The following is a 22,075-nucleotide window of genomic DNA, read 5'->3' on the forward strand; positions in this document are numbered from 1 at the left end:
GACTGTTTATCTTTCAGTTCCTATTCACTAAGCACGTTCCTGTGGCAAAAGAGCACAACATCTATCATGCTAAAACAGAAAAAAAGAATGTAGAGTATAATATACCAGGAACATGAAAATAACAGATAAGACTGCTTGCTCTGTTACCAACTATGACAGAATGACATCCCTTTTCACCCTTCCCACACATATTCAAGGTTGACCAGGTTAAAGTCAACCCACTACACTCAGTTGTTTCCCCAGGTTCCTCCCTTTGATGGACATCCTTATGACCCAGTTCAGCGATACCACGCCTTTCATGATAATACTGCAAGCACGTAGGGTCATACCAAAGGGTTGTCCAACAGGACAGTAATTCACAGGGGAAGAGTACTTTGATTGGCCAATATGTGCTACAGGGCAGATTCTGTCTCAAACATCTGAAAATTATTTGGCAAACTTCAGCCGTGTCATCTAACTCCTCACACTGATGGGCAAAAGGTGTATTGGCAAGTTTTCAAATCTCACCGCCTCTAAGGAGCATACGTAAGGCGGCACATGCCCTTACCCCAGTCTTACCTCAGTTGTATCCTGCCCTTCTGCTTCCTCCAGCAGTCCTATTCTCCCAGCCTTTTACAGCCTATATAAAACATATGCCTAAACTGCATCACACATTACTCCACGAGGAGCTCATAATTTCTAACAGAAAGTCTGCCCACTGTGTCTAATTTCCCTTCCTTTTCGTACAAGTGACACAACACTGTACCAAGGATAACAATGCAGAAGAGAACTTTGCTGTAATGGCAAGTTGTTTTTTAAAATCACTCAAGGACTTCCTTACATGGAAGAGAAGCGCATCATTACCCTTAGTGCCACTGATTTTTAGGACAACTATCACTTTGTGTTCTGTTCTAACTATCACTTTGTGTTCTGTTCTACAGAGTCGTAATATAGTCTGTGGCTAAATGCAGAGCCTCAGTGAGCTCTGCTAGCTGAAGCAGAATCAGAAGGCAGGAGACAACAGGGCACCCATATTAGAAACTTGTGTTGAAGTAGTTCTCATACTCTTTGTTGTGAACAAGTTCCTCACCCCATATGGTAAGCATATTTCAGAAGATGTCTGTCACTACTGAAAATGCAATTCTATGCCTCAGTTTCAGTCCTTTCCAGGAAAATTGTTAGGCAAAACCTGCCTACGCATTAATGTACATTTGCATATATTAGGTAGTTAAATTGCAAGAAAGCAGTACACCAACAGTATAATGTGAAACCACTGCAGATAAGTGCTCTATATTAAAAAGAAGCAGCACATTTTAGTTTCAGAATTTCAAGAAACACTGTTTACCCTCTATGCATGAAACTATGCAGCCTGGTCAGGCAGCTATTGCTTGTTTAAGGTCAGGGAATAAAGCATTTTGTGTCAAACAAAATCCCCCTCAAATTACAGCTGCCTTCAGCAAAACCATTCTTTGCAACGTACCTATCCCCATTCATATTTAGCATACAATCATTCCCTCTGTCTGCTAAATCGCAGTTTTAGGCAAACTAAAGCCATTTCTAGTCTATTCCTATTGCTGCTCTTCAGAATTAGTAATGGAAATAGATCTAATTGGAAATATAAAAGGGGATCAGCCAATCTATATCACCATGGGTTTTCTCAGTACTGCAGCAAAATCCTTGAAGAGGAGACACTATCTCCAATAGAAAGCACTGGTGATCCAACAGAAGCACTGACACTGATCATTATTAATGTGCACTTCAGCTATATATGCATAGAGCAATCCAATTTCAGCAAAGTCTGTAGCTGTGCTGTGCCACTTTGGCAACTCTGATCAGCAGTAAACATGCCTTTACCTGGATGGTTAACCTGGGTTTATGATTGCCTTGAATCAACAAGACACTGCAAAGCAACCAACATACTGCCAAATCTGGACAGCTGTATGTGTAGTCAGTGCATCTTCTAAACATGATTCACATCTCACCTGCTTCACACTTGTCTCATTTTGTTGCCTTAGATTTATTACTCATGCAACGAGTGCAGTGAAGGGCTAATTCAGCACCATTGTCTATACAGCATATGGTACTCTAATGTCATTATACATCATCTAAGAACTTGCAGCCTTATAAAGGATGATGGCCTTCACATCCTGTACTATAAACAGCAGGAGGATAAAAGCATATGAAATCAGCTTGTCTTTTTAAATTATAGATTTTGGCATGTAGTGACAAAATTCCCTCCTCAGTTGTTTCTCCAGCACTCTTTGGTTTACTTTTCAACCTTCCTGACATTCCTCAGTACCCCTTCACTCCCCCCACAGGGGCTTTCCTAGGCCTAGAGCACAATTTGGCTGTAGTGTCATAATGATAGACCACTTCCTCTGCCATGTTGTCTTGTCTGCGCACAGACACAGCACAACACTTCTCTTGCTTCTGAATTTGCAATATTATTACAGGATTAACACATGACATAAATGGTTTATTTATTTGTATGAGTCTGTGAAAGACTTTGGTAGACAGAGCCGTAATTATTGCAGCTGCAGTACCCCACCTTCCTGGATTCTCCAAGGTGTTACAGAAACTCTGAATAGGGATGAAATGATGAATGCTGGGTGCTTCACATGATTAACCCTCTGTTCATTGCTCCATCCCACTGAGAGGTAAAATACATTCCTACATACTAGCATTATGTGCTCAGCTTTAATACTTAGATGCTTAATTCAATTTCACAGCCGTAACTTGCTAGCTTCTCTATGAAAATACAGATAGTAGGTGACACCCTTTGTCCAAGAGACATTTCATGTCACTGTACATGAAAAATTCTGATAGAGGAGAAATACCTCCACATGCCTCCAGTGGAAAATGCAGACAAAAAAAATTATACGACTTAACCAAGGTCACTGAATCTCTATCCAAAAAGTCATTATCACATGCCCAGCATACCAAACCTTGCATCAATGACAGGACAATATGGGGGTAGTTCTCTCCCTGCAGCATAGGGTATATGAATCCCTACTGTACCCAACAAGAAAAACATCTGCATTTAATAAAAGACTGCATAGTAAGAATGAAAAAATTAAGCGTGCTTAATCTAATTCAGTCCAATGTTCAAGCATTTTGCATCCTTTAATTAATATCTTTATTATAAAAGATGAACATTACTATGAAGTCAGAATGACTGGCTGTTGGGTTAGGATGATTCTAATCCAGTCAACAGTGATTTCATATGTCCATAATACACTTTTCACAAAGGGTAAAACCTTCCCCTCGCCGACTGCCCCCCCCCCCCCCCCCAGCCAGCTTTCAAAACAAGTTCCTAGTCACAGCAGGGAAGCAATTACGCTACACTTGCAAAAGACTCAGCAAAACCTATTAGTTAGCTGGAGAGTTCTTCTGAACCATTTGTCCTGTCTCTAGTAACATCTCTTTGCTGGTTTGATAAAAGGCTCATGAGAGAAACACTGCTAGCAGATAAAAATAAGTTTTCCTTAACAACAGATTTTTCTTTTCCACCTTTATTTCCTGTTTGAGGCACTTAAGGACCTATTCAATTCTACTCCCATTGAGATCAAGTCAAACGCATCAGTGGCAAACTTAACATTGCCTTCAATCACCTATTATTTGATGGTTTGATTTATCATTTCTTTGCCTAGAAGTATTTAAGACTAAGTCAATACCAGAAGGTATTTTGAGCTATACATAAATAAAACAGAAGATAGACCCAATTCAAAGGGATTTTCAAAGCACAGAAACCCAGTGGCCCTAACCCCCAGCAACACATACAGGTGTGTTACTTTCTGCATCTGAGTAGTCCTCAATGAAGTGAGTTTATGCAGCAGAGTATTTACTCTTCTAATTGATGGAAGGAACATGACTTAAGTCAGCAAAAGCATGAAATCAGATTAAAATATGGACCCTGTACATCAGTCCCTAAAAGGACAGCTCACAAAAACGTATCTCCATCAGCCAATGCAGTTGGCTGCTCCCTTTCTGTTTGCCCAAGTCTATACTCTTTGGCCAGTTGGTATCAGAACTGATGCACATTCGTATCGCATTAAAACAGAATGGTATCTGAGCTTTATAAATTACTTAACATAAAGAAACCAAGTAACTGTGATATTAATGTAAAAGAAAGAAGTTAAATACCATATTCTGATTTTAAAGACACTAACTTGCTCATTCACGTTCATGAAACTAAGAGGATTCCTACCATTCCATGTCATAGGGAAAAGCTTTTAAGTGTGCATAATATTGCCTCAAAAAACAGAGGTCAAAGGAAAAGAATCCCAAATGTATTTTGTGTAAAAGTGTTTTGATTTTTACACCAGCTTCATAATTTCTTGCACCATGCCTCCAGGCCAGTAACATTTGCATACATTCTTTAAATGAAAATGGATTAAGCTCAAGGCACCAAAATCCTGCAGAAAGAATAGGACTATAAATCCAGAATAGCAGAATCTAGTTCTTTTGCAACTGCAAAACGGTTGTTACAAAATACCAACAAAACTCTTGGGAGGAGTTCCATATGAGAACAGTAGAAATTAAGGCAAATCAGCTAATTTAACATACAAATATCCATGTGGATGCTCATGTTACCTGAGGAGCCTTACCTACAATTGCGTAAGGCCATCTCAGACTTCCCATTACCAGGGTAAACCTCTGCAATCCACCACAGTGGCCTCATGTCACTACGTCTGATAGCTCCCAGCCTAGGAACTCCCACAACTTGGGCACATCCTTGGGCAACCCTTCAGTCCAATTCTCCTCTCATTTATGACTGCAAATCAGGACTGACTGTCAGCAGCGTCAGACCTATGCATAGCTGGGTAGGTGAGAATTTGATTCCTTGTGCTTAGGCTTATCAGTCTGTCCCATCATGCAGAGGCCACTACTACATGTTGGCTAGTCGTGCAGCAAGCCAGGGCACTGCAGAAGTACAACTTACAAAGCCATAATGAGGGTACGCTTACAGGCAGGTAATAGGCCACTGGCACAGCAATTCCCTGACATAATACTCAATTGACACACCTCCATACAGACCTGTCACCTACTCACTGATTGCTATGGCAGAGAACTGCAGGCATGTTAGCTGTTGGGTTAGATGTCCATAGACTGCAGAATGATCCTTCAAGCATAGGTCATGTGTAGCCACATAATCTTAGTCAAGCAATTAATACTCTTTATATTGAATAGTAAGTATTATTGTGCAGTACAATAATGCTTAAAGAATCAGAAACCAATTTTCCTGGTAAATGTAACCTCACTGCCAAGAGATCATATTTAATAGTCTGCAGAAAACCATGAAGGGTAGGATTGCACAAGACAAACAAAGCAAGATTTCATACAAGGCATAGTTGTTTGGTACATTTTGTTTATGGTGTTTTTCTTAGATCAAGACATTTTGCTAGTATGTTTTTATAACATGGTCCCACAGACAGCTAAGGCTATAGGAAAGTGAAGGGGAAGAAACAAGAGGCCAGAGATAAGAAGCCCTTATACCAATTCCACAGCCAAATAAAAACTACATGTGTCTACATCCCCAATGGTTCAAGCCTCCCTTTGCCTTAAGTGTAATAACTTAAGTGCTGTGTCTGATCAAAGAATATTCTAGATATTGATAAGCAGAAGTCTATTAATTTTACTGGAGAATGAGACAAACAAGAAAAGTGGGGTTTTCATTGTGGCCTCTATATCTGGTTCACAGCCCAGCAGTTGTGATTGTCACTGTTGTAATGGTCAATGGATCATACAACTGTTTCCCCATAACAGAAGAAAACCCTGGGTCACATAGTGTCCCTGGCATGGAAAAATTAACAGGGATTATAGTACCAGGGAAATGGGCCATGGAAGAGTGCAGACAGAGCCCCTGGCAGAGAAAGAGGAAGGACAGCGATTCTCCCATCAGACAGGGAAGGGATAAGGGCATGCCAGTGTCCCAGCAAGAGGAGGTGTTGGATTCAGGAGTGCTGGAAATAGAAGAGGATAAAAAGAGCGGTATGCATGCAGTGGGAGAGGCACACGAAACAGGAGGAGACAGAAAACCCACAATGCACGCAATGCACTCAACCAACAGTTGCAATGAGAAGCACGACCTTCTTCTGTACATAGAGAATGTTTTAAGCAAATAAAATAATGGACAGCTCGATTTAACCTTCTCTGGTTGATTTCATGTAACACCAGAGGTAAGTGCTAAAGAATTTGAAAGAGGAGAACTCAATGAATGTACACACACAAAAGCTGTCCTTGAACTGATCTGCAAATTCACTGCTGGCACTTCATTAAGCCAGAGGCCTAGAGTCAGCCATCATATTCCCTACAAGCTAATGGGTTATTATAAGAATCCAGTGCTGCAAGGAAAATTCAAAAAGCTGTCTATAAAAAAAAAAAACCACCTCCAGGCAGATAAAGACCATATCCAGCACTTGCTCTTCTGACCTGTTGTCTGGTGCTAAATGCAAGAGTTCTCATGAACTAGCTGGACTTGAAGCTGATACTTGCCCAACAACTGACATTTTCCCACACAGAATCCCAGAAAATTATTTGGCAAAATAAACAACATGGGAGAGACAGCTTCATTACTAATGTAAATAGTTCACTTTCTCAAATTACCAGTTTTACAAAAGGCATTAATTTGTGGGCTTTGACCCAAGAATGCAAAATGCACATTCATTCAGAACAGATGCAGGATGGTGTTGAGAGCTATTGTACACCACTTAGGAGTAAAGCAAATGGACAGATCATGTACAGTAGCATTGTAAGATACAGCAAAATAGTAAGTGAACCTGGACTTAATACTATACTTCAGGGACTGATTTAATTCCATTGAAATTATTGACCTTAATAGACAGCTAATCTAGCTCTTGGCATGGTGACTGAGCGAATACTGAAAAAATTTTGCTTATTCATTAATTCCACAGTTTAAGTTCACAGAGGAGAATTTTAATTTTCATGTAGGGTACAAAAAGCACACAGTATGAGAGGATCCAAGCAAAGCTGTGATAGAGGTACAGTGTCTCCTATGAACACTGCATTTGTATCTTACTTGTGAAGCAACCTGTTGTATGAGGTCCAATTAATTAATTTTAGAGTGGTATTCCATTTTACGCTTACAGCTGCTGTAAATCTCAGTGCATCCCATTCAGCCTGCCCATTCTGTACTACAAAGTTACATGAAAGACACAACTTGTGACTTCCATTTCTTCAAGAGCAGTAGCACACCTGATTTTAAATGATACATCATGATAAAGTTTTCTGTAATTGCAGTTCTACTGTATGCATACATAGAAGTATAAGTACCTCCACATATTCACATGTCTAAATGAGTCTCCGGGTTTAGTCCAGCAGCTCCCAAAAGCTGTTACCATTGATTGGACACAGGTGTTAAGGATAATTAAGATACAAGGAGTATCATTACTTAGCCATCCATCAGTGGAAATCACACTAAAGCAGAGCCATTTCCCATTAGGCTTATTACATTATTCCCAGTAAGGCCACTGGTACATTCAATTTTCTACCATTATTGGACCAGCTTTTTCCTGGGTCACTCCCAATTTACCAGTATCGGTAACTATTTCCAAGCACTATCTCCATTTCACATTTAGAGCTGTATTGTGTAGTCTTGCGGAGTATCACATCTTCAAAATAGCATACATACTACTTCATCAGTCCCTAGGATTACTGAAGCAGTCCTGACCCTATAAGCCACTTGTGTAATTTGTATGTCAGATAAACCAACATACGGTCACAACAGCTACTGATGGAGCCTCCTCCTATTAAATTCTAGCATAGGGCTCCGAAGAGCTAGAGGCTCTGGCCCTTGTAGACAGACTTGTTTGCATCTTCTCCGCAGTCTGAGCAGATGGAGAGCTGGTGAAACACTGAACAAAACCAATTTCCTTAGAGAACAACAGAAGTTTTCCATTGAACCTGTCTGACATTGGTGCATGTTTCACTTTCCTAAAATTCTATCAGAAATATTCTTGAAATTTTGTTCAAATTTAATTTATTAACAGAAACTAGATCAAGAGTTCCAACCATGTTTTACCTTTAAATATTACCAAAAAAAAGCCAAAATATTTCACCCCAAATATAATTTGTGCATGAAATCTGTTTTGTAAACTTACTTTTTTTTTTTATGACAGCAATGTTATGAAAATTTTCATTAGCTTCAGTAAACAGAAAAATCTTTGTCAGTGTTATGAGAGGCAGTAGTAGATGTATGATGAAGTTGTAGTTAAGGAAATACAGAGATGTTTGGGGTTCTGGATTTGATTTCTGGTTTTGTTGTAGACTTCCTGCATGACCTTGGCTAAATCAATGGGAACCATATTAGGGCAGCCTAATTTCTACTGAAATGCCTGTCCCTAGTCAGCAGACCCTTTGATAATTGATTTAGAAGCCCTAAATAAGGCACTGAGCTGTAACCCACACAGGATCAGCTGACAAAACAAGTTCCAAGGGTCTCTGTAGACTTCAGGCTACCTAAAGGTGGAGCTTGCAGGCTTTATTACTGTCTAGAGCCTATTCCCATGACAAGGGTATCAGATTCCTCAAGACTTCAGTATTGCCTTTCCTGGCAAGTAAAATAATACGGCATCTATTTTGATCCCAGGGCTGTTCCCCCAGCTCCTCCACACAACACTGTACCTTCAGGTTTGGTGCCCCAGTTCTCAATCTTCCTATTCCCTCTTTCACATTGACTGTTGGTAAATCCTCTTGTAGCAAGCCCTGCCAGTAAAACAGTTTTTAAGTGGACAGTTCCCTGCCACCAGCCTCAGCCAGGGTCCCAAGAGCCCTAGTCTGATGTTGCTATATTCACAGCAAATTAAATATGATTATGCAAGCTGGCTTTCCACAGCCAACTATATAGCCACCAAAACTAAGCTATTGCCAACTGATTTATTAGCTATATTGTGCCCAGCTGCTGAAAACCGAGGTTAGCTGAGGATATTTAACAATCTGCCAATATGAAGTTGGGGTGCAATACTAACACAGGAACACCATAAATCTAGATTCAAAAACCTGAGATCTTAAAACGGAAAAACTTAAATAGCATTATTGCTGTATGCTATAAATCTTGAAGAAGACAGTTCAAAAGAATGATAAAGATGTGGCTGTCTGCTCCTAATACTAGCATTTTGGGAACCATCTGTCTACATACTATCCCTTATCTAATGTATGCATCTATCAAGCTCTAGCCAGTCTTTAACAGCATCATTAGTAATGGAGCATCAAAAAAATGTGAAGACAAATATTTGAAACTGCTTGAGAAATGGTAACATAAATAGATGCTGCATTGTAGACAATTTGTTTGAAGCAGCACACCAGGACACTGAAAAGCATTAGCCATTCATACAATAAACAATGAAGAATGTCAGAAACCTACAATACTGAAAGATTGTTTTACAAGAGTATTTACAGAGCTAACATCTGTTATCTCCAGCGGACTTTGAATTTTCTAGAAAGACTCCTTATTATCAGGAAAAAAGTCACTCAAGAACGTGCTTAAGAAAAGTATCTGGTTTTATCATGTGGGTTACAAAGCTACCATATTGTCTGCCTCTTCGCAGGCTGCACTTTATCCATGTTAATTCTGTTCAAACATTTTTGCCTGGAAATGGAGAGGGCAATAAATAGGACACTAAAAGCAGACACCCGAATGGTATAAAACGACCAAAGGATATGCCTACATGAGAACTGCACAATTGTACCGCCTAACGGGGGATATTTCTGGTAATTCAGACCGTGCAGCAAGGGTTGCACTTGGAGCACATGTTCTCCCAGAACAATCTGGGCGGCCGGCTCGGGAGTGCACTACGGAGGGCTGCAGAGCTGACAGCAAACCTGTGTGCCACATCAGAAATCCGCACGCAGGCATGCTACACACATTCCCGCTTTTCCGCATCTACACCGAGCAAGACCTCACATCCCCGAGGGAGCGCCTTTACCCCCGAGTCACCTGGCGCTGGCTCGTACCTCAGCTCGGTGGGCAACCCTGGGCAGGGCCGCCCCAGCCGTGCCCGTGGCCCAGGGCGGGCGCCCCCCTCAACTCAGAGGGGCTTCCGAGGCCGCCGGGCCCCCCCAGCCGCACGGGCGGCGGGCGCAGGCCCGGGCCCGGCCTCCCGCGGGGACACGCCGCCGCTGCGCGCTGCCGCCGGGCGGGGACGCGGCCGAGCGGGCACCTCCCAGGGGCGGCTGCCCTGCGAACCGGGGAGAGCGGCCCCCAGCCCGGCGGGGAGGGGAAGGGAGGGCGCCCGCCCGCCTACCTGATTTGGGGTAGGTGACAATCCAGACGTCGCTGTCCCTCACCGGGAAATTGGCGATCTCCTCCATCTTCCCCCGGCAGAAGGGCGGCAGCCGCACCCCATTGTACTCGAAGTACTTGCTCTCGAACTCGCCGGGCGTGCTGGGGGTCTCGGCCTCGCTCTCCGCCATCCTCCTCCCTGCCGGCCGCGGGGGCGGGCCGAGGTGCGGGGGCGGCGGGCGCTCCGGCGGGGCGGGCGGGCGAGCGGCGGCGGGCGCGGCGCGGCAGCCCCTGCCCCCGGCACGCCCCCACGCACGCGCGGGGAGGGGGCGCGGGGCTGGCGGGGCCGCACCGCCCGGCGGCGCATGGGCTGCGCGCGCGGTGATGTCATGCGCGGGAGCCGCTGCGGCGGGTAGGGGCCGGCCGGGCGCCTGGCCGCCCCTCGGCCCCTCTGCGGGCTGGTAGGGGCCGGCCGGGCGCCTGGGCGCCCCTCGGCCCCTCTGCGGGCTGGTAGGGGCCGGCCGGGCGCCTGGCCGCCCCTCGGCCCCTCTGCGGGCTGGTAGGGGACGGCCGGGCGCCTGGCCGCCCCTCGGCCCCTCTGCGGGCTGGTAGGGGACGGCCGGGCGCCTGGCCGCCCCTCGGGGGATGGCCGCCCACCCCTCAGCCCCACTCCGGGCAGGCCGCCTCAGGTGCTCAGCGCAGCGGCCGCAGCCGGCAGGGGACGGAGGGCAGACATGCCCTCCCCGCTTCACCTCAGCCCGCGGCTCCACACTGCTGCGGCAGCGGCTAAGGCCCGGCCTCAGGCGGCAGATGGCCGGCCGGGGGGGCGGGGGGCGAGCAGCTGCGCTCAGGTGCGCAGGGACTCATCCCCGTCCTCGCACTGCGCCCAGGCACGATGCGTGGGAGGGAGGTGGGTAAGAGCCAGTAAGGGAACGCACACACACCTTTTTCAGCAGCACAGATAATTTCTCCAGATCAGTGCTCGAGTTTAAACCCATACCTGTGTTTTAACACAGCAAGCTTTTCACTCTGGTCCCCACCTCCCAATCTCTTGGACGTGACCTCTTTGCATTCTGTAGGGTAACAGCTTTCGTTACAGCATGGGGCATCTCACAGGTGGGGTCCGGCCTGAGCATCCAGCCCCTGCCTAGGCAGATAGCCAGCACATAACCTGCCAGCCCTGACTTGCTCCCTATACTTCCCAAGCTGGCATTAGAACTGATTTATTAACCTACCTTGTTTGGTGGTAATTAGGCAGCTGAAACCACCCCTGTCCCAGCACTGCTGGGGGCTTGGTTTGTGAGGTTACAGCCCTGTCTGCTCACCCTTAACACAGGAGCTCTAACCTTGCTGCTCCTGGAAGTTCAAATGAGGCCTGGAACAGAGCTCAAATAGCACTCCCAGTTGGGTTTATGGGCAAGACATTCCAGGTGCTGCTGTTCAGGGTATTTAAGGCCTATTTAGTATCTGATGGGAAGGCATAAAAGCTCTAACCTCTTCTTAAGATCTGTTTGTACTAAAGAAATCAATGCTGTTTGGTTTGGCATGAATGAAAAGCTAACAGTTGTTCAACAAAGTTAAGACTCCTATTGCTTCCAGAAAGGTCAGTGAAGAGTTTTGGTTAGTTTACTTTTAGAAACCTTTTAACAGTTACTTTATTTTGTGTTTAGTTATATATGCTTTAGTAACGGTGCTAAAATACAATCGGAGAGGTTTTTTTGAAAGCTTTAGATACAAAGTGCTTATATTAAATGTGCATTTAAGAGAAAAAATAAACATACGAAGAAGCATTAAAGTCAGGGAAGAAGGTACAATGGCTTAGAAACTACACATCTCTAAGTACTAGAGAGTAAATCATAGCTAATTTCAGTTGAGTTTACTGAATTGCAAACAGCAACCAGCCAGAGGTTGTGTCCTGTCAAACTGTCTATTCTACAGGAGCAACCTTAGGAAAAGCAACAGTACAAATAGTTCAGGACAGTCATTGATTTCAGCCTTTAGAGTTCCATCTACTAGCATGCGTAGATGAACACTTTCTCTATAGCTTACTTATGTTTGTTCACACGAATAATAAACTGCAGACATTAAAACTATGGTTAGAGCGGGTAGGAAAAGTACACCAAAAACTAACATCAAAAGTGTTGTTTCATTGAATGAAAAACCAACCTTTGAGAGAAAATTTCATCCTAGAGTCAGTGGTTGACTGGTAGAGACTTGCCCTACAAACCGATAATGCAGGTTCAAGCCCCTGTAATGCTATGTTTAGTTTTGAGTCTACTTCTTCAAGACACTGGAATCAGAATTATCTGTTGATACCTAAAATAAGTTTTCCAGTTTTAAAAAAATTTTTTTTTTGAGAAAAATTGACCAGAATAACAGGCAGCTGGGCAGTTGGTGTTTTGTATTTTAAGGCAATATTGTAAACCCAGAAGCAACTGGCATTCTGGCACTGATGCCTGTTATTCTCTTTCCTATGGTGTTTTAAATGGCCTGATTTCTTATTTTCATTGTTTAACAAAATAATTCAAAATTGCAGTTTTCCATGGAACCTAGAGTTGTAGGGTTTTCTAGCCAACCTTTGAAGCAAAATGTATTTATTAGTCTTCTGATGTTCTAAAATATTAAGCTATACCAGTAATAAATAACTTTAAAGTCCAACAAAACTGGTAGACTTGAATTCTAGTTTCTATTAATATTTTTTTTAATTTTAATTTTTTTTTTTTAATATTCCTAACTTTGTCCTCAGGCATGGATATGGTCTCTGCTCAATACATCAAGTGGAGGAAGCCATATTGACAATTGAAATCTTCAGTTTCTGTTTTCTTTTTAAGTTAATAAGAGTTGTAGAAATGTGTCTTGGGGTGGAGTATCAGCTTATGTAGAGCAAAAAGCCAGGCAGGCATTACGGGATGCAAAAATAATTGCAGCTACCTCTTTAGTAATGGATGCTTTCACTTCACAATGTTTCAAGTGAAGGAACAATTGGAGCCCGATGTGGCTGAGAAACCAGATGCCCTGCATTATTGCACTTGGAAAGGTCATTCCTGTGTTACCAGTGCAGTAAATCCTGACGTAGGGATGTTGGACCTATAGTGCACAAATTGCACAGCTGATCTATGTGTGTGGATATTAAGCATACAGGATTTGCTGCATGCAGGCAGATCACCAGCCCAGTGCTTACTCAGATCTGACATATCTGAGACACATCAGATTTGCTGGAATTCAAATACAGATGAACTACAAAATGCATGAAAGCTGTTTAGGAATTCCCTGTAAAAAAACCGCTAGAGTCAGTACATTGTGCTCAGAGGCAGTGCATCATTCAAAAACAGGGTAATTACAACAAAAATAGTGAAGCTGGTAGACCATCATTCAGTTACTCAAGGGTATATGCAAACCACCAGAGGATGATTCAGTATTAAAGCTCAATAAAAGTCAGATACTCTGTAACAGATGAACCATGCTGGAGTGTTTCACTTACCCTCAAACTAGAGAGGAGTTGTAGAGGGAATCAGAACATGTAGCCTGCAAAATAATTTTTGGTGGATTGACTTTTTTTCTGTTTAAAAAAAATAAATGTTTTGACAGTATCTTGGTCTGTTTGAATGTGTTCCCAGCCTTTTCTGTAACACTTAAGTCATTCTGTAATGTGATTAATCCCAGAATGTATAGCTATGTGGTGTCCTCACGAAGCAGGAGGAAAAAATGTACGTGAAATTTTTAGATTCTCTCACAATGATGTAAACTGGAACCAACTTCACGGAAATCACTGGGCTCCCCTCTGTATAAAACTTAGGTAAGAAGAAACTTGGGAAAAGAAGGTTTTAGAAAAAGAATGAAGCTGACCTTAGGGAAATGTTGTCATTTTAAGATATGCAAAACTAGGTTTTAACCCTGGAAACAGACTGTTCCTATGCTGTTTTGGTATGTCTGTATTTCTGTGGTCTGTCACTACAAAGTCCACTCCTATCCCTTTGTATTCCTGAAGGGTTTGAAGGTGTCTCCTTGTCTTTGCTGTTGGATGTGCCTACTTATTAGCTGAAGATCTGTAAAGAATGTCCCTCTCTTGAGATGTATGTGTACTGTTGCATACACAAAAATGGAGTTTCAGCTTTCAAAAGTCTGTCTGAGGAAAAAAGATAAAGTTGGCAATGTTTTGTTTTACCTTTTTATTAAATCATTTTAACAGCAACCTGCATCAAGGTTGGAGGGTCACATTCAGAGGAAAATAAACTTGTATTCACATGTTGAGGTGCCAATGGCAGTTTAGGTTTAGACATGAAATCTATAAATGCTGTTGTACATATTGCATGAAGGTGATGTAGTGATACCCTAATAACACACGTGATACTGTATTAATGCAGTAAACAGCTGTGTAGTAGATTGGCATTTATGAAACACTGCTGTCTGCTAGTTGTTTACGTTTGTTCAGTGAGTACACATGAACTTTCAGGAATGTTTCTTACTGACACAGCCCAAATATGACCCCTGGCTGTGTGAGGTTGGAGCACATGATCCTGTCACAGCATTTAATTCTTCTACTGAATGGGGTTGAGGATCAAGTCATTAATCAGCACTCACCATCTTTTTGTTTGTTTGTTTTGTTTTTGTTTTGTTTCTGGTACCTGAAACCAGGAATGATTGCTCTGGCCTCATAGCCAAGATGCTAAGGAATCTGATCCATTTTCTACTAGCATTTCTATGGAACCCTAACTAATTCAGTCTTCCCGTGCTTTAATTTCCACCTGTCAAGACACTGCTAGTACTGTAATCCACCTCACAAGGCTATAAGAAGATAAATCTCTTGCTTCCCATTACCCGAGCACAAGATTCATTGTCTTTCTTGGAGGCAAGATTGATGCAAATCATGATTTCTTTGATGTGATCCTGATGAATACAGTCACGATCAAGGGTCTGCATTTCTCTCAAAGGTGTTCATACCTTGTACTTGAAAGAAACAGTTGCTCAGTGTCCCAGGCTTCAGAAAACCACTGAGCATTAAATTCAGCAGCAATGTCAATCACTCAGTGTACCAACTCTGAAGCAGGTCCTTACCATATGATATTTTCCACAAAATTATAGTGCTTCTAATACTATACCCTACAGCATTTCAGATTCAGAATACTTGGATCATGAGTACCTGTAAATCTCATGTGTCATCTTTGTTCTTAGCACTATACTTCCCAGCAGGCCATGTAGGGAGACACTTTCAGACAAGATGAGCTTGCCTTACCACCAGCCTAAGCGGTATAAGGAAATGTGTGATCACTTTGGTGATGCATCATATACATCCTGCATGAAATGAGAGCAGGAAACACAAAAAGGCACATAACCAAAAATAATCAGCAAGGCTTGGTATCGCTTCAAGGGAAAAATGCAAGAGGTGCACCAGTATTTTCAGTGAGTCAAAGCAAAGATCACATGAGAGGAAGATGAGCAGTAAATAAGTCAGCATGGCAGATTAATAGCTTTGCTTTCCTGAAAGGTCAGAACTGCAGTTTTGTAAACCCCCACCACAGACTGTGTGATGATAATTACGCTAAATAAGACAGTAGGGGATACCTTGCATAACTTAACTAGCCACACTGTAAGTATTTCTGCACTGGGTTGTAGATCGCTTTAGCTATCTGCGCATTTCTTTTTCTATCTCTGTTCCATCCTCCCACAATTTTGAATTTGTGGCTTTCTTTAACAGCAACTTTTATTCAAACAAAAAGGCTAAGTTTTAATTTGGAATAATTTTTGTAGCATAACTGTTAATGGCAGGGACTGAGCCATAAAGAAGGAAAATTTCTAACTTAATCTGCCCTAGGTTTCATTGGAAATGTTCACAATGTGGCCTTGTAGGCACAATGCTGGCCTGGGATGTAGGGTACCTGGATCCCATTGCAAACTTGCCACTTCTACAGGTGAAGTTGGGTGAGTTACTTTGCCACCCTTCGCTTCAGTCACCTGTCATTTTAAAGGAAGACAGAGACAGTTGATCATAGTTGTGTTCATGGGAGAAAGTAAAATTCAATATTGATATATAACAATACTATCAATTATGCCTATTAATTATTAGTTTTATGTTCATTATTTGTGTCATTATTAATTTTGAACAGTTAAGACATAACTTCAATGATCACTGAGATTAGAGCACTGACGGCAAATGATCATTTAAAGGCAGTAATCAATGTGGCTTTCACTGTATTCTTATAGGAACTATTTGTTAGTGTTCAATGAGTTAGGAGAGCCAGATATCCGAGTGGCCTTTGGATATGCAGGTTTCATTATCTCTGTGTAATAAAGGTTGTGCAGCTATCTCATATAAACCTGGTTTATTTCTGAGGGACCTGATTTCAGTGATCCAGCACCACAAAACAAAATTAGTTTTGCAGGAGATTTTGTGATTGTTATGGTTGCAACACCATAGAAACAGAAGCCTGATAGGTGATGAACTGGATGTGGCTGCTTTAGTGCTCTGGAATGAGAGTTATTTTCCCTTCTAGATGACTCTGAATTTATCTATCTCAAAGCAAGCTGCTGTAGAAATGGCACAGATACAGTTGTCCCTGATGAGAATCAGTGAGAAAAATTCTAATTTGTATTGTGCTTCTAAAAGTATATCAGTATTTTTTATTCTAAACAAGCACATAGAAGTATGAGGATGGATTCTCTTCAAGTCATGGGCCACACAAGACTTAATGAATTTGTGAGTGGACTTTAAAGTGCGGGCTCTTGTATCGATTTTCTGCTGTTCAAACAGCTGCAGGATGTCATGTCCAGCTAACTGGGAGCATGTGTACATGAAAAGACAACTCTGAGCTGAGTCTGCAGAAGTCACTTTGTAGTGTATGTAGCCAGGTTTGTGTAGTGGTGCAGGACAGCTTCACTGTTTCCAGACAGCAGCTTCTGTGTGTGGTTGAGCAACTGTGTGTGAGTTTAAAGGCTTGGGATAGTATTGGACTAGGGACTCTGTGCTGTGCTTTGCAGTGCCTACCCTTCAGGCACTTTTGTAAAACCACTCAGATACCTGATCAACATCTAGCAATTAGAGCTTTATAAATCTGGCCTCCAGGACTGAAATTTAAAAAAAAAAAAAAACAAACCATTAAACGAAATTAGCTACTATAGCTGTGCAGTCATTTTTACAATGAGGATGTATGTAGCAATAAAAGGTCATAGCAAAGAAAGCTGCTCAGCCAGGCTTCTGAGAAGTGTCTAGAGTTGCTTTAGTCATCAGCAGGTGTTGATCATGGTTCTAGACTACTTACCTCAGAAGATCGTAAATATGTCATCCTAGACAATCACCTGATTTCAGAAAGGTACTGAACAACAGTCTCTGCTACACATTCGTTGCATCGCATCAACACAGGAAACCAAATGGATACACTCAGCTGTGAAGCCTCATTTACTAATTAATTTCTGTGAGAGGAAAGGCCAGGAGGAAAGAATTACAGAGACTGAGAGGAAAGCATCAAAAAAAGAGAAATAAACCTCTGCCTGTTGAGGTGAGCAAGCTAGAATGTCAGAGAAGGCACAGGACAATCACAGAAAGGCAGTGTAAATGTAGTCAGTCTAGGAGGAGCGGAAGCACTTACCAGAGAGAGGTGGAAGGATCTGGATGGTGAAATGAATGTGCTGGGTTGTTTGCAAGAGTAGGTAATGGCTTAGTACTGAGCCTGCTGCAGGCAGCAGCATTAAAGATCCCAGAAACATAAAAGACAGAAATTGAGGGTGGTGGGAAATGGAAGACCACACAAGGGGCCTAAAAGAAGGTAAAAGCAGATTCATATACTACTGTGACCCATACTAAACTACCTACATGTTTATTAAGACTTAAGATGCAGACACTGAAGAAATATGTTACTTGAATTACATCAGCATTAATACAACTTTTCACATACTTAAAATGATCATGTGCTATAATACTTTATTTCATTGATGTGTCAATAATAAAGGTGTTGAAATAGATAAACTTTGAGTGGGAAGTGGTAGTAGTAATGTCATTAGTGACACAACAGACATAATGTTCTGTATGTTCATGCCTCTGTGTCACGTACATATTAATGTATACATGTACACTTAACTAGTCATCTACTACTTCGGAATGGTTTTCAGTCAAGCTAACTGTGATGATCAAGAAAATAGTTGCTGTTGATCTCAGTCCTGGCAGTTCCTCTGTCAAGTTGTTCTACTGTATATTCTGTCTGCATGTGAGCACATACCCATGACAGCTGTCAAGGTTAGACTTGTTCTCAAAGGCATTCCCAGAGAATCCGGTATTGTGAGTTGTATCACCTGAGCCTCAAAGCATACGCCTCAGGAAGTGCAATGAGAAACACTTTATCTAGGACACTAAGCAACTGGCTCACATGGTTCTCACAAATATGCCTGCTTCTTATTTTTAACTCCTGGGGCAATCCTGTGGTAAAGGACTACTTTTGTTCTATTTGAGACACTAAACTGAAAAAAATGTCTATCATGTAGACAGCCTGTTTGTAAGAACATACAAACATGCTCCTTCCTTCTCTTTGGTCAGCACTTTGGAGCAGGTGGTACCTAGTAAGTTGCCTGTGAACTTGAGCTACAACAGTATTGCCATCCAATATTGTCCTCAGCTGAACATGTCTCACATTCTCAAGACAAAGTAGGTAGCACCATACATGATTTATCATACAACTAGAGTAGTTCTTTTCAATATTCAGAGGAAGCTTTGGATTTTTTGTTGTCTGAGTCTGAAATTTGTCTCCTGAATTGTTTCCTAGTCACTTGTTTTGTTCCTAGGCGTGTGGTGGAGAAAAAGGAATTTTCAGGGACGATTTCCTCTTCTGTAATTGTAGGCAGTCCAGGCAGTCCTAGCAGCCTCTGTAGGGTGAGTATTGTGGACACTTACCAATTACTGCTGCTGGAGCTGCTCTGAGAAAAAGTGGCTGCTAGATTCTAGCAGAACACTCAGCAGTGGGAAAGCGTAGTGGCTCGAAAGAACTTGAGAAGGCAGAAGGAATTGTGGTGACAGATGCCTTGAGGAGGATAGCTACTCAAAGCATCAAAATGTCATTTCTACAGCTCACAGTGCAGAGAGTACAAGTTGCAGGTGTGGACCATGATCTCGCTGCTTGGTGAACACAGGGCAAAGTAAATTCCCCCCACAATTATTCCAGACACTGGTGCAGTAGCAGGCATATACTGGTGAAAGGGAATGAGATATTTTCTCATACAAGTGTTTGAATGACATTTCTTATTATGCAAATGGAATGCAGACAGAATAGCTGTCAGCACTTCAGAAATTGTAGCCTAGACTTTCCCCATGTTTTGCTAAGGCTTCTTGTGTGAGTGGTGGCAGCCACTGTAGTATTCTTCAGACGTGTCTTCTTTTTGATCCTGCCTGTTTCTTCTTGTGCAAAGTGCGCTCCCTGAAGGCTTGTGTGGCACAGGAAGGAAGAAGCCAGGCTCTTCCTCTATTCCTACCACAAAACGTCTGTTCAGCAGGGAGCAGGAAGAGATGTGAGCAATACCTACAGCATTGCCTGCATGGATGGTGTAAGGCATAGGGAGAACAAGCCTCAGGTACCCAGGAGTGGCTATACAAAACTGACGGAACCTTCCCTGTGTGTAAGACTCCATGAGTGGTTCTGTCAGAGCAGCAATATTGATTCATAGTGGCCTAATTGTGCCCAGGTGTCTGTAACAGATTAACAAACCACATTAATACTGTGCATTACTATATGCCAGGCTCCAAGGTCGCTCTGCCTTGAAGTTGTGAAGTGATATACAAGTGGAAGAGCAGGCTCTTTTAGTGACAGTATATTCTGAAATGAAGCAGTACACCTTTCAGCTGCCAAATCCACGTGTTGACTATTGCATCCATCAATCAGGATTGTTCCATCCCGATTCTAACATTTAAAGCTAACAATATGGTTCTTCAGACAGTCACAGTGCCTGCTGTCATGTGGCCATCATGATGATTCTGGATGTATCATCAGCTGCATCATGAAAGCTCCTATGAATAGTTCAGCTGTAAGATGTCTTCTGCAAATGGCTGCAGTCATGTCCTGTGGGTGGACCTGTAGTGAGGACAGAGGTCACAATCTTTCAAGAGTATGTCATATGTTCAGGTGTAATATGACTTATCTTAACCAGACTCATTAATTAGGCTGGCAAATAGCTCTATATGTTTTTCTTACACTGTATATTACACCTCCAGTAGCAAGCCTACCTGTTTCCTAACACAATTTGGAGCCTTTGGAATATAGTAACCTGCTATTATTCCTAATTACCTTTATTATCATAGTTTAGGTACTGAGTGCTAAGAAAGCATAGGTGCTGGGTTAAAAAAAAACCAAAACAAACCAACAAAACCATGACTGCAATTTAAATGCTTGATCTTGACTCTTTTCTTACTAGTTTCTATGGGACTGATCATATGAATTAGAGATGTAGGCTTAGTCTCTAAAAAGAGAAATAGTGCAAGTCAGATGTACTCCAGGAGAGAGAGCATTGTTCTGAAGTTTAAACATGTGGATGGGAAATAAAGTCTTACTTTCTTATCCCATTTTTGCTCTAATTTACTTGACAATCCCCACTCAAGTTCTTAAACCTCCTCTTCCTGTGCTTACAAAATGTAGCAAATGTCTTTGTCTTAGTGTCTTAGAGCCTTTATGATGGATTTACTAAAGCTTCTTTCCTTATAGCAGCCTCTTCTGAGCTAAACGTGTTTACACATGTCCAGTGCTCTGTGCTTCCCACCATAAACCCCAGCTCCCAATACTTCAGACTTGTTCGACCTTCAGTTACACAGCAGAGCCACAATGACTTTGCAAGACTGTTACAACTTATTTATCTTACTTGTCTTCTCCTGCAAGCTTAGTGACTCTGCCACTAGGACATGTATGTGTGACCAGCTAGTGAGATGAACGGTACAATTCCACTCAGGGAACACCTGATGCCCACACATTTAGTATAGTTTGTGTAAGGTGAGAAGTGGTCATCAGAGTAATAGGAGAAATTAAGACACAGGGGAGCTGCTTTGATGACTTAGGAAAACTGAGAAAAACCCTACTTCTGGTTGAGAGGCAGCTGCAATGAGCACGTAGTTAAAATCTTTGGTGAGAATGATTTGGAGGAAATTCAGTTTGTTTGTGTCAAGCACTGACGGAGAGGACAATTGCTAGGGACAGTGGCTGTTAAAAAGAAGTTATTGCCCAATGAGATCTGCACTGACAGGCCTGGGAGTTTCTGACCTAGTACTGCAGGCTGTCCTGGTTGTGTTCAGTACCTCGCGTGGCTCGTGCAGGAAGCCGCTCCAGGAGCAGAAGGCAAGGTGTCTGAGCCAGCCTGTGTTCAGTTGCCATCTGAACCGACTACATTAAGCCTCACAAATAACTCCCACTGTCTCACAGATGAGCCTTTCTTGTGTTTGCATTGAAGGACCTTGAATAAGGGCCTGGGCAAACAAAGATGAAAAACACATTTGTGAGAAAGCTTAAAATCCCCATCATCTGTCTCCTTGGACTGCAGCCTGGTCATTGGGTTATATATTGGCTAAGAATGAAGGCCCCTGCCCGCTTCCTGCGTATGCTGCAGACCAGAAGAGTTTTGGGGCCAGGAGGAGGGAAAACATCAGAAGTACATCCCAGGATCTTTGGCTTCTTTCCCCTGGTACTGGGCAAACAGAGCACTGGGGGCATTGGCTGGCTTAGTGAAATGGTTGTGATCAGGCTGGAATTTACTATGCAGTTCTAGGGCCCTACAGGTAATGCTTTTTTATTTAATTTGTATTATTTTTTCATTCTCCTATTCTTAAAAGTTATGGTAGAGAGTTTCTCAAACAGACTGTCTTGAATTGCACTGAATAGTCATAATAAATATACC

The 22,075-nt window shown here is 42.4% G+C and overlaps 1 protein-coding gene across 2 annotated transcripts in view; it reads right to left on the minus strand.

Annotated features, from left to right (window-relative positions):
• Positions 1–10,532, minus strand: part of SULT4A1 (sulfotransferase family 4A member 1) — a 30,713-nt gene extending 20,181 nt beyond the window's left edge. For both annotated transcript variants that reach the window (XM_056341703.1, XM_056341704.1), the window contains exon 1: positions 10,242–10,532. In XM_056341703.1, the coding sequence (XP_056197678.1) occupies positions 10,242–10,410 (169 nt within the window). In that variant the 5' untranslated portion in view covers positions 10,411–10,532. The remainder of the gene's footprint in view (positions 1–10,241) is intronic.
• Between the last annotated feature and the right edge of the window lie 11,543 nt (positions 10,533–22,075).

Source organism: Falco biarmicus, chromosome 5 (assembly GCF_023638135.1).
Source record: "Falco biarmicus isolate bFalBia1 chromosome 5, bFalBia1.pri, whole genome shotgun sequence".
Classification (NCBI taxonomy): domain Eukaryota; kingdom Metazoa; phylum Chordata; class Aves; order Falconiformes; family Falconidae; genus Falco; species Falco biarmicus.